The 18,011-nt window shown below is 45.8% G+C and overlaps 1 protein-coding gene across 4 annotated transcripts in view; it reads left to right on the top strand.

Moving 5' to 3' along the window:
• The window catches only part of MAPKAP1 (MAPK associated protein 1), an 80,181-nt gene that overhangs the window by 686 nt on the left and 61,484 nt on the right, over nucleotides 1-18,011 (top strand). For 2 of the 4 annotated variants that reach the window (XM_054646389.2, XM_054646384.2), the window contains exons 2-5: nucleotides 7,864-8,048; nucleotides 8,800-9,122; nucleotides 11,869-11,958; nucleotides 15,098-15,246. In XM_054646389.2, the coding sequence (XP_054502364.1) occupies nucleotides 8,864-9,122; nucleotides 11,869-11,958; nucleotides 15,098-15,246 (498 nt within the window). In that variant the 5' untranslated portion in view covers nucleotides 7,864-8,048; nucleotides 8,800-8,863. The remainder of the gene's footprint in view (nucleotides 1-7,863; nucleotides 8,049-8,799; nucleotides 9,123-11,868; nucleotides 11,959-15,097; nucleotides 15,247-18,011) is intronic. The other 2 variants (XM_054646386.2, XM_054646388.2) reach the window with 2 other exon arrangements.

Below are 18,011 nucleotides of genomic sequence, written 5' to 3'. Positions count from 1 at the left end.
CCAAAGAGATGCCAGAGCCAAGCTTGGATATCCCGAGTGTTCTGGACGAGTTTGGGCGTCAGGGGATTATCAGGTAGAGGCAAGGCTGGGAATTAGACTCTCTCGGTTACTTTTCCAAATTCAGAACAGCTCCATTCACGGACACTTTTTTGGGTTAGATTAAAAATAAATTGAGATCAGCATGTACGTATAGACTTGTACAGAAATAACTGAAGCAGGGAGAACCAGTTCAGTCAATTTCTGTATCGGTCGTGTTTCAGGTCTTTGTTGTAACACCCTTTCCTCATCTGTTGGTTAAATTTTCACCCATTTGCAACAAGTAACAAATTGAAAATAACAAATAACGAATGTTAAAATAACAAGTAACAGCTACATTCCTGTTGTGCATTTCCTTTGGATCAGTGAAGGCCTCTGCAGGTGAAGCCGCCTGGCACAGGGATCTGTGTTATGTAGCACGAAATTTTCCCGACCATTCGAAGCTGTGAGTGTGAAAAGCACACACCTATATGGAAGGTCAGTTATGGCAACAAATGGCACAGCACAAGCAGCATACTGGTCACAGCCCCATGCAGCAGCTGCCCATTCCCATGCACTCCTTTTGGAGATCACACAGTCACTGAGGTTGGAAAAAACCTCTGAGATCATCGAGTCCAGCCTCTGACTGAGCACCAGCTTGTCAGCCAGGCCAGAGCACTGACTGCCACCTCCAGTCATTCCCTGAGCACCTCAGGGTGGTGATTCCACCACCCCCAGGGCAGCCCCTTCCAACCCAGACAGCCCTTTGTGTGAGGAAATTCCTGCTGATATCCGAGGCCAAAGGACACTGGCTGAGAAATGGGAATGGAGCTCAGGTGTCTTCATTTGTTCCTGTTCAGGGACAGACCCTGCACCTGGGACCCTGCCCCACACCTGGGACCTGCCCCACACCTGGGACCCTGCCCCACATCTGGGGACCCCGCCCCACACCTGGGACCTGTCCCACACCCCACACCTGCCCCATATCTGGGGACCCCACCCCACACCTGGGACCTGCCCCACACCTGGGACCCTGCCCCACATCTGGGGACCCCACCCCACACCTGGGACCTGTCCCACACCTGGGACCCTGTCCCACACCTGGGACCTGCCCCACACCTGGGACCCTGCCCCACACCTGGGACCTGTCCCACACCTGGGACCCTGCCCCACACCTGGGACCCTGCCCCACACCTGTCCCACACCTGGGACCCTGCCCCACACCTGTCCCACACCTGGGACCCTGCCCCACACCTGGGACCTGCTGTGCAGAGAGGCGCTGCCTCAGGTGTTGTAGCAGAGCTCTCCAGGGTGTTTCTGTTAGTCTGACACAGACTCCAGGCTGTAAAGTTTTATATTGGCTCTGTGTGTGTGTGAGCTGAGGAGCTCCATCAAACTGTGGTGCCTTGTTGTTCACTGTCTGTCAGCTCAGTTTTGTATCCCAGGCAGCACAAGGGCAATCCCTACCTTGTTTGCTTATTGCCTGAGAAGTGCTGTATCTAAATCCATTATTCTGAGAGCAAAACAAAGCTCCTTGAATATGTTTTGTGTGCTCTTGAAAGAGACAGACCCAAAATTAAAAGCCACAAGAACAGGGGATTCATCTTTTGCTGAAGGAATGTGAATCTGTCCAGTTCCATTTGACATAAAGGCCCAAAGGGGCTGAAGATCTCAGGCATTTTTAAGTAGGTCTGATCATCATGAGTGTTTCTTACATCAAAAGCAGCTTGCATGCTGCTGTATTTAAAAAATAAGATTATGACCATGTTTTTAATGCAATAAAAATATTTACGTGCACTCGAAAGTGGAATGGCAACAACCTAAAGAAACGGACAAGGAGCAAAGTGTTTGTTGTGGCAGGTGCTGCTGTTTAAGGCCGTGCCAGACCCTCGGTGGTGCTGCTGCAGAGCTGTGCAGTGGCTGTGCTGAGGGCCCTGAGCTGCCTGGACCTGCTTCGTGTCCCCAGGCTCTGTGCTGGCTCCAGGCAAGGCGGCTTCTGTCAGCCTGGGGACCTCTGTGTGTGTAAAACCCAAACTTCTCAGTAGCAAACAGGCAAAAAGGTAACATGGTGAGGCTTCCTCATTCAGTTATTTTTGAGATTCAACCTTGTATTGATGTTTATGAAATTTATTAGGTTTTTTAGGCTCTTGAATATCACGCTGAGAATTGTGAAAATAGCAGCTCTAGTCTGATATTTGGGCACTGTGCTTTCATTCTCCACTCTACAACAAGATATTTTATTTATCACAGAATCCTAGAGTGGTTTGGTATCCCATCCATCCCTGCCCTCTGGCAGTGGAAGCCATTCCCTGTGTCCTGTCCCTCCATCCCTTGTGTGTGGTGTCTCTCCATCTTTCCTGTCGACTCCCTTCAGGTGCTGAGGGCTGCATTAGGTCACTCCTGGCCCTCTCTTCTCCAGGCTGAGCAATTCCCATTCTCCCAGCCCTCCTCATAGCAGAGGTGCTCCATCCCTCTGCACGTTTTCGTGGCCTCCTCCAGACCCGCTCCAACAGGTTGATGGCCTTTAGGAATGTTCAAGCTCAGCAAATTGTCTTTAAAGCATTTTAGGCATATGAGTGACAGAAAGTGTTCCATGGAAAAGCAGCTTTGTTGAAAGTGTTCCTTCCCAGCTTTCTGTGCAAAAGTCCATCAGCTTCACCTTCCCCTGGAAAAGAGTGTTCAGCAGGAATAAAAGTGAAATGAATGCTATGTGTTATTTACAAGGCCCTCTGGTTTTGTTTTGCTATTTTAAAGGCAGCAGCAATTCAGCCTCAGTCATGAACTCAGCTGTTGTTTCTGCACGGTGATTCTCCCCCACGCCTGCTGTGAATTTGGGTCGGGGGGTTCCGGGCTGGGGGTCAGCCCAGGGTGGCCCTGCAGCTGTGCTGTGAGGCAGGGAACCCTGCAGCAGCAGGAGAACCCCGGCTCCATCAGAGGCACTGAAAAGGGAGAGGGGTTTGGCCGCAGTCAGGGAGCAGAGCCGGGCGCTGGGAGCGCTGGATGCAGCATTCAGCACAATATCTGAATGAAAAATGACAACACTTTGTCATCTGTTCAAATTGATATTGCACTCTCGGCTGTGACAGCTGAAAAGGCCCACAGGTGCCATATAAAGAGGTGACCATGTTGTCATATTTCATTTAGGCATCCCTCTGCAAAGCCATAATTACCTAATTAGGTTGTTAATTAGGAGATTAGCATTTCGCTATATTGATAGAATGCTCTTTGCAGGCACGAGTCTAGATACAGATTTGTCTGCTCTAATTTATAATCTCTGCATTTTTTTATACTTATTTATTTGCTTAAAATCTTGATGCAAGATTTCTCAGGTTAGCAGAGAATCAACTTGTCTGCAATTAAATAAAGATTTGACAAGATCAGGAAAGAGAAGAGTGAATACTTCCCATACATACCCCAATATTTTCTCCCCCCTCTAAAGCTCAGTAATTAAAATATTGGAATTGGTGTTATTTGCATCCTGATTAGTGTGACAACAAAAGTATAGCCAAATTCCAAGCACTTCAAAAATACAGAGCTAATGCCAGATTGATTTACAGGTCTGGAAATGAACAAATAATTTGTTGGAAGTTGTGTGTAATGTAGTGTTTGCTCATCATAACTTCCCAAATCCAGTCTCTCTTGTGAGAGAGCCTCTTTATATGACTGTAAATGATTATTTTCTTTTTAATGATAGGACCAGAGCGTGAGTGACAGCTTCTGCAGATAAGTATTCACTCTTAAATGCACTTGAGCTTTTGCTGAAACATAAACTTGAATGTTCGAATATTTCAGTTCACTTTCCTTTATCCTGCCTGCCCAGGACCTGTCTGTGTTTGAGGGGGTTGATTATTTTAGCTGCTGCAAATGCAGATAACCAGAACCATTTCTTGTGCAATTGCAGACAGAAGTTGACTGGGAAATTATTTCATAGAACCTGAATCATAAATTTTGAAGTATGTTCGTGCCGTCCTGTTCCTGCTTATATGACGCTGGGGGAAAAATCAATTTTTAATTCTAATCTGCCTATCTTTTTCATTAGTTTTTAAAGATCACTTTGAAGAGCTACAGTCGAGGAGGTGTTTGAGTACAGGGACTGTGGAAGCCCTTGAATGATAACATGACCTGCAATGCTATACAATTTTTCCAGCTTGCTATGTTTTGAGTTTGTTAGCAATTGTCTTGGATCCAAATTGTACCTTCCACGAGTTGTGTCTTTGGAATACTTTTGTTTACTTTGAATAGGGCTTTAATTGTTAATTACTTTCTTAAAGAGGATAGTCAATTTAAACAATATTAAAACAAACAAACAAAAAACCAAAACAAGCTACAGCTTTGCAGAACATGAGGAAAGAAGGTTTTTTTCCCCCTACTTCTTACTTTTGTAATTTGGAGAGGAAGATACATTGCAGGAATTGGAGAGTTTTGTGGGGAATTTGGAACTGCTTTTAGCCATTTGAACTGGAGGACTCTTAAAGCCATTCCATTAAAATTGGTGGAACTTCAAAGTTGTAGCTCTTTCCTGCAGCAGAACATTTTTAGTTGCTGACAGCTTTCTCTGATTTTATTGCTTCTTGCAGCTTGTTTAGAGGTCTGTGTGTTTCAAAGCATAAAAGGCAAAAATATCAACCCTTCGTGTTTAGGGACATGTTCTTCAGTTGGAGATGTGCTGGTGGCACCACAGGGCTTTTGGTGGAGCTGGAGGGGTCTGACCTGGAGCCCGCAGCCTTTCGGGGACAGGCACAGGGTGTGAAAGTGCCTGCTGGCTCTGATGTCACCTCACCAAGAGAAATCCATAATTCTGCTGGAACATGTGTCAGGAGCTGCAGGAGGGAGCAGGGCCGGGGCAGTGGGTGGCACAGAGGGGCCCTGCCCCACTGCTGGCAGCTGTGCAGGTGAGACCCGGCTGCCCTGGCTCTCTGCAGGGTGGGGCAGTGACAGGGACAGCCACCCTGTGCTGGGCAGTGACAGCGAGGCGTTGTGTCAGATTCCACTGCGCTCGTTTAACAAACCCGGGAAATCCATTCTGAAATCGCTGCCTTTCCCCCAGGTGAGGAGAGCTGCTCTCAGCATTTTTCACGCTCAAGGTCAAACGTTCCCCCTGCAGCCGGCGGTGAGCAGGGCTGGCACACGGCTGCAGTCCCCCCAGTCGCTGCGTCCAGCACGGGGCTGGCTCCAGCTGTGCCTGCTGCTGTCTGCCTGACACCACGGATGGATGGGAGGATGGCAGCCATCAGCTTCAGCTTGTCCTTCCCCTAATCTCACCCGTGCTCTCTATCTCGTTGTCACCTCGTGTAGGTTAACATGCAGATATGGTCCCCGTGTGGGGCGTTGGTGGGGGAACAGGCAAGCCAGAAATCTTTATTAAATAATTGCAGTGCATCGAGCAAGCAGGAGGGTCACAAGAACAGTTCACATGTTGTGATGATGAAGTTGCCTCCTGAAATTCAGCTGTGTTCAGCTGTGTGTTTAAGGTACAGCCTGCATGGCTGCAGATCCTTTTCCAAGACCTTTGTGTCACCTCCTGGCAGCGGAGTCGTTTGTTAGCGTTCCTCGTTGTGCAGGGGTTATGAATGAGCCTGATCTGCATAAAGCCCTGCTTGCCTGGCTGGGAGAGCCCATCCCTGCCATAAATATAGCCGTGGGGAGCTGCAGGAGCAATACTGCTGAGAGAAATAGTGCACGGAGATGCAGCTGTCTGCTGCTGCCACAGAGTGCCCGTGAGTCCTGCAGGGTGTTCGGCCTCCTGATGCTGCAGTTTGACATTTTGGGGATGTTCTGTGCCTGCACCAGGCTGACGGGGGCTGCGCTCCCAGGGCAGGGCAGAATCACAGCAGCGGGGCCAGGAAGGGCAGAGGGAGCATTTGTCCCTGGCTGTTGGTCAGACAGTGTGCAGACAGTTTACATAGGTGAATAATGCAGATCAGGAGAACGTGAAGATCCCTGTCCACCTGTGTGCTGATCACAGTGTTTGCCAGTCAGTACATCATTAAATCCCAGCCTCTGTGTCCTGTTGTACAGAAATGCCAAACCCTAACGGAGATTTCACATTGCTCTCTCCAGTTTTAGTGTTTGCACAGAGTATGTTTGACAGCTGCCAGCAAAGTGCTTTATTCAATGGTAGAATATTATTTGTATAGCACAAGTATTAGAAGAACATTTATTTTTTGTTTATGATGAAAGAATGTATAAGATGCTGATGCTTAGAAGGTCCCTGAATTCTGTTAAATTTGGCTCCTCCATGAGGATGTGGTGATGGTGTGTGGGTGTAGGAGTGCAGAAGGGGTGTGCTGGCAGATCTCAACAGATCTAGATATTGATTTGGGGTCTGTGATTCTGCTGGAACCTTCAAGGTGTTTGAGTAAAGGTTTGCAAAACTGAACTTTGCTTCTTTGAGTTCTTGTCTCTCACTGGAAGTCACTGTTCCTCAGAGTGGGTCTGTGCCTTTATCAACAGGAGAACCGGTTAGAATTCTGGAGACTACAGCTACTAAATGTGGCATCAAAACCTGAACTGAATTTGGGGTCTGATCTTTCTTTTTTTTTTGTTTTTTGAAGGGTATTAACTGTTCAGTTAGCATTAATGTGTTGATAAATTAGCTTTAATGCACCTTTTTGAAAATTCTGAAGAGGAGGAAATAAAAATACTTTTGTGTAAAACTTGTGTAGAATTTCCAGCAGTTTCCCAGCGTTCAGGCCTATGGAGAGGCAGTTGCAGATGTACAGTTGGGAAGAAGCTTGGCTGATTTAGCACGCCACTGTTAATGGCAGAAGTCGGGGTGCAGGGTAGAAAGGTAAAACTCGCATCTGCTGTTACATGTTGTTAACTCCCTCAGCAGACATTAAATCATTTCAAGTACAATAATAGTGTGGGAGGTAAATTAACTAACCATTAACAATCTTATAAATACACAATTAACATGCCAACATTTATATGACACATTGATGGGGCAGCAGTAATTTTTGATTGGGAGTTTGCAGACCTTTCCGACGCCTGGGGCTGTTGCTTATTTAAACAAGTTTTTGCCAATTGCAGGTACACAGGCTTTTCCTAATCAGTGAGTAGGAATAATTCAATTTAAAGAACATTCTCAACATGTGTTTTGCCATGTCCATAAGCTGTACTTGGTTGTGTCTGTGTTTTTCAGGCCCCACTGTGCTGGTCACGCTGGTGCAGGGTCAGAGCCCTGGACACATCAGTCCTTTGGGTGGGACATTTGCCTTGTGGCCTCTCCCTTGGAGGACAGTGACAACTCCCTCAGGAGCAGCCCTGCTTACTTGGATGGAAAGAGTCAGAAAATTAAAACAGAGTGTGGAGTTGTGGTGCTCTGGAGCCTCTGGAGATCCCACCCAAACTCCCACCTCCAGGCATGGCCAGCAAAGCTCCAGGCTGTGTCCAGTTGGGCTTTCAGTGTCTCCAAGGGTCCTGCTGGAGTGAATTTCACTAATAGCAGAATTTATGGGGACTGGTTCTGGAGCAAGCCTGGCTGGTCCTTTCTGTCCCTTCCCTCTGTTAAAATATCCCAGGAGAGGAAGGCCTGCTGCCTCTAGCAGATTTTCATGGGAAGTGGCTTTGTGTGATTTAAGCAGCCGTTTTGCAAGCAGCAAGGACAGGAGATTGCTGGTGTTTCTGAGTTCAAAATCCCAAACACCACATGCAGCTCTATAAAGTGTTTTCCTCTGGTTAGAAAAGCAGTGGGGATTTCAAACTCCTGGAATTTACACGTAGTCTTGCCCTGTGTGTGAGCTCAGACTGAGCCCCTCAGGTGGAGGTGTCCCCATGGCTCCTGCTGCTGCTCACTGATGGACTTGCTGCATGAACAGGAATAATTTTTTTTTTTTTCCTTTTTAGGTTATTTTCAGCAGGTAATTTTTTGATCCAGCTCAGCCCACAGCCCCACTGCCAGCTTTGGGAGATGGTGGAATTCCTGGAGCAGGTCAGGCAAGGCATGGAGCTGCCCCTTTCAGAGTCAGCCCGGGCTTGAATTAGATTGGCATCACTACAAAGCCACAGCTACAGAAAAATCAGATAACAATGTGAGCGTGGTTTGGGTTTTGTGGTTTGGGGTTTTTTTCCTTTTCCGTTTTGCCCTCTACTTTGTTTCAAAAGGCCACTTGAGTGCTCTGAATGAAATATCTTAGGTAAGTGGCAATTACTGTTTTTAAAGTGCTTCAGAGCTCAGGCGTGTGGTATTTGGTCACAGAGCTTTCTGTGTTACAGCAGTTGCCCTGTGTGAAGCACCATGCAGCAGCAGATGTTCAATATTCTGCCCTGAGACACTAATCTCTTCATGTTTAAAGCTTTTCCTGGAAATACAAAACCTGAAGAGAGTCTGTAATAAGGCACTCAAAAAGTTGGTGTGTAGATGCAGAAGCAAAACAGAAACACAGTTGTGATGGGTGAAAAGAAATCCAAAACCCTGTTGGTTTTGTAAATGGATTAGCTGGAATAGGCAGATGTTTCTGCTCTGGATTCTCCTGGCATCCTCCTGTGTGCAGCCCTGTGGGGTGTTTTGCCTTACAGCAGCCACATGTTGTGCAGTACTGGGACCTGTCTGTAGGTATCTCTCGTGTCCTGCTGTCCTGGGACTCAGGCTTCAAGCTGTCCTCCAAACCCCCTGTTCCTTCAGTGGATCTCAGCAGCCAGTGTGGCACAAGTGAAGTGGAGCAGAGTTAAACAGCCTGCCCTGAGTCAGTCGGGGTTTGTGCATCCCAAGCAGTGACCATTGGGGATGGGGGTTTGAGCTTTTTGTGTTTGTTGCTGAAATGCTGCGTGTGTTATTTCCAGGTACGTGTGCCCGTGAAGCAAGATGGAGAGGAGATAGTACAGTGAGGTGGTGCCTTGTGACAGGATGGCTTTCCTGGACAACCCCACCATCATCCTGGCCCACATCCGGCAGTCGCACGTGACCAGCGATGACACGGGGATGTGCGAGATGGTCCTGATCGACCACGACGTGGACCTGGAGAAGTTCAACCCCTCCTCAGCCTGTGGGGACAGCGGGGCAGAGCCCCAGGGCAGCAATGGGGACACTCAGGGCTACGTCTACTCCCAATCCGTGGACATTACCTCAAGCTGGGACTTTGGGATCAGGCGCCGGTCGAACACAGGTGCGTGGGGTCTGCAGCAGCTCAGCCCCAGCTCCCTGGGCCTGCACTGAGCCTGGCTGGCTGGACAGACCAGAGCAGGACTGGCCTGGTGTCTGTCAGACTCCCTTTGGAGGGCTCAGGCCCTTTCAGAGAGGGATATGTAATGATTCAGTTACTTTAGTGTGCTGTCAACTGAGCCTTAATTGCTGTTTTACCTATTCCTGTACAGGAGAACATTGAGGTAGTCAGTTTTATATATATAAAAAAATTCAAATTGTGGAGACATCAAATCTAAATCCAAAGTACATGAACAGTCTTTGATATCTCTATTGTTACTGTCTGGAGGGGTGTTAACTTTTGAACAGGATAGTTATTTTCTGAGAAAAAAAATTGCCTAGTGAGGCATCAAATGTATTTGTTATAAAAGAGAGGATTGAAGTTTGATGTGAGCCAACAAAGGGAATGATTTGTCTGTATTTTGTCTCTTAAAGTTTTATTTCTGAGAAAAACCTTGAGCTAGGGTTTAAGGTACCAGATTAGGAAGTTTAAGGGTGAACACCTTTACAAAATACACTCCTTTTGTCATGGCTGGCAGAAAGCTCTCCCATGTGGTGTTTCATACAGGGGACACCCAGACTTCTGCTTAGACCTGAGGAATATTATGAGCAGGAGTTCTGTAAGGTAAAATACAGGCGAGAAGGTTGGTGTGCAGTGGTCAGTACTGACCTTTTTTCTCTGTCTGTATATTTTTTAAATGATTTCTGCAGGTATTATAACACCACCTAGAGCCCAGAACGCACCTCTGTGCTCTGCTTCACCAGGAAAATGTGTGTGCATGGAGATACTGAAATGCCTTTTACCAGAAGGAATTTGTGAGAGGTTCCAGAAAAGCCAGGACACTGAGGCTCAGCCCAGGGCTGACCATTAATGAAACCACAGCTGCCTTTGGGCAGCCACCAAACTTTTGGTTTTTCACACCCAAAACAGTCGCTGGCTGCCTGTGACAGCGACCCCTCCATAATTCACATTTCTAGCAGGTGCTGGCCATTCCCCTGGTTTGGCTCTGCTGTGGCACAGTCCCACAGTGAAATGGTCATTTCTGATCAGCTCGAGGTGGAGGAACAGCATGGGCTCAGGGGAGGGGCTGACTGTGCTCTTGGATGTTTGTTTGGACAGGGGATGGAAATATCAAACAGATAAAAACGTGCATTATCTTGATTCTAGTCTATGGTTTTTCCTTAATCCTTTGTTTGAGTACTCCAAATTCCTTTGTTTACCTGTTCATCTAAAAGATCATATTTTATTATACTAAAATATTATTTATTTATATTTTCTGATAGCTCATTTGGAAAGAAAGGGCTTTGGAAGGTAACTTTGAGTTACAGTGTGGCCAGTAACTAGTGGAGCTTTTCTTTCAGAATAAAATATCTATGCTACAACAGTGTTTTCCCAATATTTAAACTTATGAGAAGGGATATTTTTCTTATTTCATTAAGAGGAAACTACCTAGAGGTATTCAGGTTCTAGCATTGTGTGTTAATGCGAGATACTTATCAAAGTCCCCATTTGTGCTTGTGCCTTAAACTGCTTGCTGCAGCTGTTAAACTTCAAAGGAATATTTTTTATCAGTTCTCTCATTGACAGTTTTTATGGGGAAAAAAAAAAATCACTTCCTTGTCCACAATTCAGTTCAAAGATCTAAATGTAAAAGAATAATAACAGAAGGGACAGAAAATATTTATTAATGTTTTTTAATTGCTGGAAAGGCTCAGGGAACTCCACTTGTATCCAAAAACTGTCAGAGTAATTTAGCATTTTAGAATCTCTTCTACAAACCCATTTTAGTTAATGAATTATCTCAATACATCAAAATTGCTAATATGTCCAGCAAATTGTTTCCTTTGGGGATCAGCACTGTTAGTTCTACTTCCCAGTCTAATCTGCTTACTTTGAGTGGACAACATCCGTGGTTTCTTGGGGTCATTGTCTTGGGTGCCTCCCATCACGTTTTTTCCCCAAGGAAGTCTTACAGTTAACAAAAAAGGTGATTTAAGTTGTCTGGTACCCTGGGCTGAAAGTTCTTTGGTATCAGAACTATTTGGGGCTTTTTTTCCCAACCATATTTTGAAGATGGAGTCAAAATATATGTAAAGAAATATTATATTCATTTTAGGATTTGACTAATGTTGTGAAGATACAAATCATTTATTTTACTACCTATAAACTGTTTCAGCCTACTGAAGAAAAAGCTGTGCTAATTTATATCGCTTTGACATTTTATAATTTTCATGATTTTTAGATAAAGGATTTTATATTTAAAACTTTAATAGTCTAGTCTGAGTTCATTTATCTTTAATTTTTGAAACGGGTAGAGTAATTCATAACAGTAATTTTATTCCTGTAATGTAATATTCACTTCAGTTCATTTGTGCATTAAAATTCCTTTAAGACCGTTATTAATGATTTATATAATGAAATGTCATATTAATCACAGAAGTTTTCACATTTTATTATTCTCTTCCATGTTAATACTATCTTTATGATCTCTATTAATGTTTTATATCCTCTAATTTCAATTATAAATCAAGAACATTTTCATGTTTTTGTTGGTATTTGCTTTTCAGGGGTGCCACCTTTAAAATTTTATGACTTTTCCCCCTACATATGCAGTATAAAACATCTTTATTCATATAAAGGTAGTTAATTATGTCTTTGTTTATAGTAAACTTTCATTGACAAACTTATAGTTGTAATATTTCTTTTCAAGCTCAGAGACTAGAACGTCTGCGGAAAGAGAGACAAAATCAAATAAAATGCAAAAACGTTCAGTGGAAAGACAGAAATACTTCTTGCTCAGGTAAAATAAAATATCTCTTCTTTTCCTACTGTTTTTATTCCTGCCTGTGATGGTTACAACATCTGCAGTTTGTAATTTCCCCCCAGAGTTTTCAGCACAGAGGAAATGCCAATTCCTTGTGCTGTCCCAGGTGCCAGCCCTGGCCAGGGCACTCAGGGGTTAACGGAGCAGAGCAGAGCAGTCTTGGGCAGCCACTTTGGGTTATGGGTTATGGGGTGGGCTCTGCACCCCCAAGGCATCCCTGGCCCAAATCCATTCCCGAAAAATCCCCAAAATCCCTAAAAATCCCCCAAATCCCCAAAAAATCCCCAAAATTCCTGAAAAATCCCCAAATTCCCCAAACATCCCCAGATCAGGTGGCTGTGTCTGCCCCCTCAGGGCTCAGAGGGGCCTGGGCAGGGCACTGTGGCACACTGGGGACTGCAGTGGCTCTGCCCAGGTCTCTGCAGCACCAGGGTCTCCAGGGAACCTCCCAGCCACTTCCAGCAGTGTTTGGCCACTGGGTGCCATGGAGGATTCTGTAGTTTACTTGTGCAGAGTATTTTTGTAGCTACTTCTTTAGATAAGGTGCAAATCCTAAGAAATAAAGGATATATGTAAGATCTACTTAAATGCAAGCATAATAAATACTGGCTTGGCTTATCTTGCCTTCCTTGGTAAAACTATTATCACTGATTTCTCAAAAAATACTAAATTCTATTTTTGTTAATTATATAATTAAGTATTTGTGACTGGATGTTCTACATCGTTTAAATTGTAATATATGAAATTACAAATCTGTCTCCATTTTCCTATTTTAGAGCTCAAGCTAGTTTCTATTTCTGTTGTATTTGACAGACATTCAAACCTTTGTATGGTCTGTCATGCCTGCTTCTTTCAAAATTTGTGTATATCTTAATGAGGTCCCTCTGTAATCTCCCTTTTTTTGCCTAATTCCTCCTCTCTCCGTGGCTGTCATTTGCAGAACGTTCTCCAGCACTCTAATGTCTTTTCAGAGCAGTGAACAAAGCTGCTCACACGAGCAGCACAGCCACACTAATCCTTAATTCAGTGTTCAGCAGTGTTGGATACCCCTGTTAATGCATTCTGAAATGTTTTTGCCTTTCTCCTTCTGTAAGCAGAGTTGTAGGTTTTAAAGGTTAATCTACCGTAACCTCCACCTCTTTGCTCAGTATTTTATAGCATTTGGCTGATGATGCTGCAGATCCTCCCGTGTCTCCTGCACTCTGAGGGTTCCTGTGCAGCCCCTGCTGCTCCTGGGGACTCTGGGCTCACATCCCCAGCAGCCACACTTGTCCCCTCTGAGGAACGTGCAGGCAAATGGATCAGTCCCTGCCCGCTGCAGAGCAGATTTAAATAAAAAATAAAATGTTCCACAGAAGCTCCAAGCTTGGGGCTGCTGGCAGAGCTGGTTTTCCTTCTCTGCTTGGCCACTGAGATCTGAGAGCTTCTCCCTTACTGGCATGAACAACACGGCAGCAAGGAGAAGGAGGAGCCCTTCAGGATGTCCTCTGGACCTTTGCATCTTACATTCCTTCATCAGGATATCCTCTATACCTTTGCATCTCACATTCCTTCATCAGGATATCCTCTATACCTTTACATCTCACATTCCTTCATCAGGATATCCTCTCTACCTTTGCATCTTACATTCCTTCATTTCAGAGCATAGAAAATGCAAATTAGCAATGTGTCAAGGAAATCCTTCCAAAGTCTAGCATTCAGCCCATACTGACATGCAAGATATACAGACTAGCTGTAGCTAAAAACCTTCTTTTTCACTTGTACAAGTAAAACCATTGTATTGGATCCCAGTGTCCTTTCCAAGTGCCCAAGAATTATCAGTTAAAGCTAATACTCCAATATAATGCTTTAGATTTTTTTTTAAAAATCAAGTACAAATGCTTGTTGAAAAACCCAAACAACCTAATGGAGTTAAAGTGGCCACATTGAAAGGGATTAAATCAAGCTTTTTTGGCAAATTGCAGCCTCTCACAAGCCCGCTGGGGATCTCTCAGTGCCAGTATTTAGCACCTCTGCCAACTGCCTGAATTTTAAGGCAATCTGCTGATAAAAATAAATGGAGCTTTTGACTAGTTATCATTTGACAGGTTTTAATTTTGCACTCCAAGAAATGAACCAAGTCCCTGCAGATCAAGTGCCAGGTCATTCCCTCTTGGGAGCAGTTCCATTTCCCTGGGGAAGCAAGATGTGGATCCATGAGCTGTGGGGGCCCGAGGGCAGGAGAGCTGGGCTGGGCTCTGGGCAGTGATGGATGGAGCCTGGGGCTCTGGTCCCTGGAGCAGCTGTGGGAAGCCTTGGCCAGCTCCAGTCACAGCTCCCTGCAGATGAGAGCCCTTGGAGCTGATGTGCTGACACACCCAGACCCTGTCCTGATGTCACAGTGGCCTTGTGACATAACAAGTCCTATTTTCTGGAGTTTTTTAAAGTAAACTGGAAGTTGAGCTGTTGTTGAAAGTTCAGCTGTACACTTTCTTCACATAAAAAGGCTTTTATGAGCCTTCACAGACCACACAAAGACCTCCTGGACTCGGATCCCCTTTGTTTTCAGAAAGCTTTTTTGTTTTTATTGTTCAGACTGTTGATGTGGAATGGTGGTTTCAGGCTGGACATTTTGATGAGGGGAGGCCATGTCCAGTGCCCCAGGAGAAGGGGCATGTGCAGAGCTGGCCCTGGGCTGGGCTGGTGCCAGCTGCAGCTGGCAGGGTGGCACTGCAGGGCAGGGCTGCCACGTGCTGCAGGCTCCGTGCCAGCTCTGCTGCTCCTGTGCCTGCAGCCCCTTCCCTTCGTGCTCCTTCAGGAGAGGGAGGCAAGCAGAGGGGCCAGGAATGTGCCATTCTCCTCATTGTTGTCCTGGGTCTCACACTGATCAGGTCTGTTCTCTGTGCAGGAAAAACTCACCTTTTTCTTAGCTTAAACAGAAGCACCACTCAGGCTTCTTAATGGTTTCATGTCTTTGGGCTATGAAAGAGTGGTGGTAGATCCTGCCCTGCTGAAGTGTTTGTAGGTTTATTTATTTGATTTTGTGCTCCCTCTTACGATGTTATCTCTGTATGGTGAGCAGCAGCCTCTGTACATCTCCTCATACTGTGCCTCTAATCTCTTTTCTGACCTGCAGCGGAGGAGCTGAGCTCACTGTTTGAAAAGAAGAATTTTAGGGTGAAATCCCCATGTTCTGGGAAGCAGTCCATCCTCTCTGTGAGACTGGAGCAGTGCCCACTGCAGCTCAACAACCCCTTCAATGAGTACTCCAAATTCGACGGCAAGGTGAGAATGGGGGGCTCTGCCAGGTGCCAGGGTACCAGGCACTGCTCCTGGGCTGTGCCAGGGGTGCCACTGCTCCTGGGCTGTGCCAGGGGTGCCAGGCACTGCTCCTGGGCTGTGCCAGGGTGCCAGGGGTGCCACTGCTCCTGGGCTGTGCCAGGGTGCCAGGGGTGCCACTGCTCCTGGGCTGTGCCAGGTACTGCTCCTGGGCTGTGCCAGGGGTGCCACTGCTCCTGGGCTGTGCCAGACACTGCTCCTGGGCTGTGCCAGGCACTGCTTCTGGGCTGTGCCAGGGTACCAGGGGTACCACTGCTCCTGGGCTGTGCCAGGGTGCCAGACACTGCTCCTGGGCTGTGCCAGGGTGCCAGGCACTGCTTCTGGGCTGTGCCAGGGGTACCACTGCTCCTGGGCTGTGCCAGGCACTGCTCCTGGGCTATGCCAGGGTGCCAGGCACTGCTCCTGGGCTGTGCCAGGGGTGCCACTGCTCCTGGGCTGTGCCAGGGTACCAGGCACTGCTCCTGGGCTGTGCCAGGGGTGCCACTGCTCCTGGGCTGTGCCAGGGTGCCAGACACTGCTCCTGGGCTGTGCCAGGCACTGCTCCTGAGCTTGACTTGTGCAGGCTCCACTTGGACTCTGGAGTGGCCATCAGTGCTAATCTAGAAACAAGCAAATGTAGTTTGAGGTCCAGCAGAGCCATTTCTGCTGTTTCCATTGCAACATTCTGGACTGAGAATGAGGCCTCTCTCCCTTGCTTCTCTCCCTTGCTGTTTCCTCCTCCAGCAGGTCAGTGAGGTGCACCTTGGTTGTGACAGAGTCCTGGCACATCCCTCTAGTGTTACCTTTGTATAAATGATTGATTATTTGGCATCTAAAAAAACCCAAAACTTTGACAGATGACAGACAGATGTGTTCTGTCTGTCCACATCACAGCACTTGCTGAATATTCCATGAGTCATGTCTTTGTCCTAGTGCTCTACTGAGAGAGGGAGCAGCCATGGTCTGTTCTGAGGGTGGAAAACTGAAGTATCAGCAGGTAGTATCCAAGGCAAAAAGAAGCACTAATCCATGTATTTCTGCACAAGTGCTGATTTGTGTGACACAGGGAGGAGATTGGCTGCAAACCTGGCAGGCTGTGGGGGTCAGGAGATGGAGCTGATATTGCTCAGTCTGGGGGATAAATGTCTTCCCTGAACTCCACATTGTCAGGTATTTTTCTCTTTCATCAACTCTAAAAACTGAAATATAAACACTGATGTGATGGATCATTGTCATATTGTTCCAAAACAAGTATAAATACTCCACAGATCTGTTTTCTACTGGATTTGTTTGTGGAATCTCCTGTGGGAGGATGGAGTTTGAGCTTCATTACCATCGTGATGGAAGAATTTCATATTCTGTTAGGTGTTCCTGAAGTGGAAAGTCAGATCCATAATTCCACTGACGTTTCTAGGAGTATCTGGAATATTTGGGAAATGGTAACCTTCAGACCATGAAGTTCACATGCAAAAGCTCCTCTTTGTGATTTTATATTTATTAGCATGTGGCAATTAGTGCTAACTCAGGTTTTCAGGATTCCTGGCCTCATTAATGAGTGACAGCAGCACTTTCAAGCTGACAGCACCAAGAGGCCTTTTTTCTAAACTCTGGGTTTGTTGTTCTTGTGCCACAAAATTTCAGTTGGGCAAACATTTAAATGAGCTCTCATGTCATGTATAAGGGAAGTAAAAGTCAAATACTTCTTTATTAAGAGAAATCTGTGATAATTCAGTCAGAAACTTGAGATGCTTCAGCATTTTCCCTTCCCTCTTTGGTAATCCAAGCTAATCTTTACTGTGTTAATTGTAGGTGTCTATAATGCACATCTTGATTTCCACCTTTTGAAGTCAGATACTTTTAGCAGGTGTTTGTTCCACTGGAAGCAGGTTGCACTCTGCCTGTCGGTTTGAGAGGTTAAGGAAACACCTCAGGGTCACTCAGTTGTGATTTGCAGGGTCTCATATGAAATATCTCAGATGTGATCTTCAAATCAAAAGACCTTCTTTACAGTCCAAAGGAATTGAATGTGCATTTTGTTGAGTATAATCTCTCTCTATTAATTTTAACACCATTGTTTCTATTACTCTGTTATGGTATCAATAGTTTGCATATAAAGTTTATTCTCTATAGCTCTGTATATGTTATCTAGTTTAATGCTTGGCTGACCATCTGAGATACAGAAGAAACATGACTCCAGTTGTGAGTTATTTTACTTCAGTTCTCATGTATTTTCAGTCAGTAAAACCAGTAAAAATCATCGAGCTTTTAAAAAGTATTTTTAATGACAAATCATATGTCTTGTGTTTATTTTTATTGATAATAGATGAACAGTATTTCACAGAAATATAATTCTTTCAGGGAATAGTGCATGACTTATTTACATAATTAACAGAGCTGTGTATCTCTGGGGGAAATGGTACATAATTGGGGAAGGGGGGTTGAGGAGGGGCTGGGGGCCTAATTAAACATGTCTTCTAAACACCCCACTTAATTATGTATTTACTCAGGGGGTCTCAGATCTTCAGGGCTGTAACCAGGCCTTTGGTTTGTCCCTGGTTTGGCAGTGCAGGTTTCAGGTTGCTCAGTAACACTCCTGGTCTGTGCCAGGAGCTCAGGGGCTCTGTCCCTGCGTGTGCCCCTGCCCCTGCCTGGGCTCAGCCTGACCAGGTCTGAGATCCCATAAATCCTCCTGGGCTCCCCCTGTGCTGTGCTCAGCCCAGCAGCTCAGCCAG

This window comes from Agelaius phoeniceus, chromosome 21 (genome assembly GCF_051311805.1).
Source record: "Agelaius phoeniceus isolate bAgePho1 chromosome 21, bAgePho1.hap1, whole genome shotgun sequence".
NCBI lineage: Eukaryota > Metazoa > Chordata > Aves > Passeriformes > Icteridae > Agelaius > Agelaius phoeniceus.
This window is presented reverse-complemented; position numbering and strand designations above follow the sequence as displayed.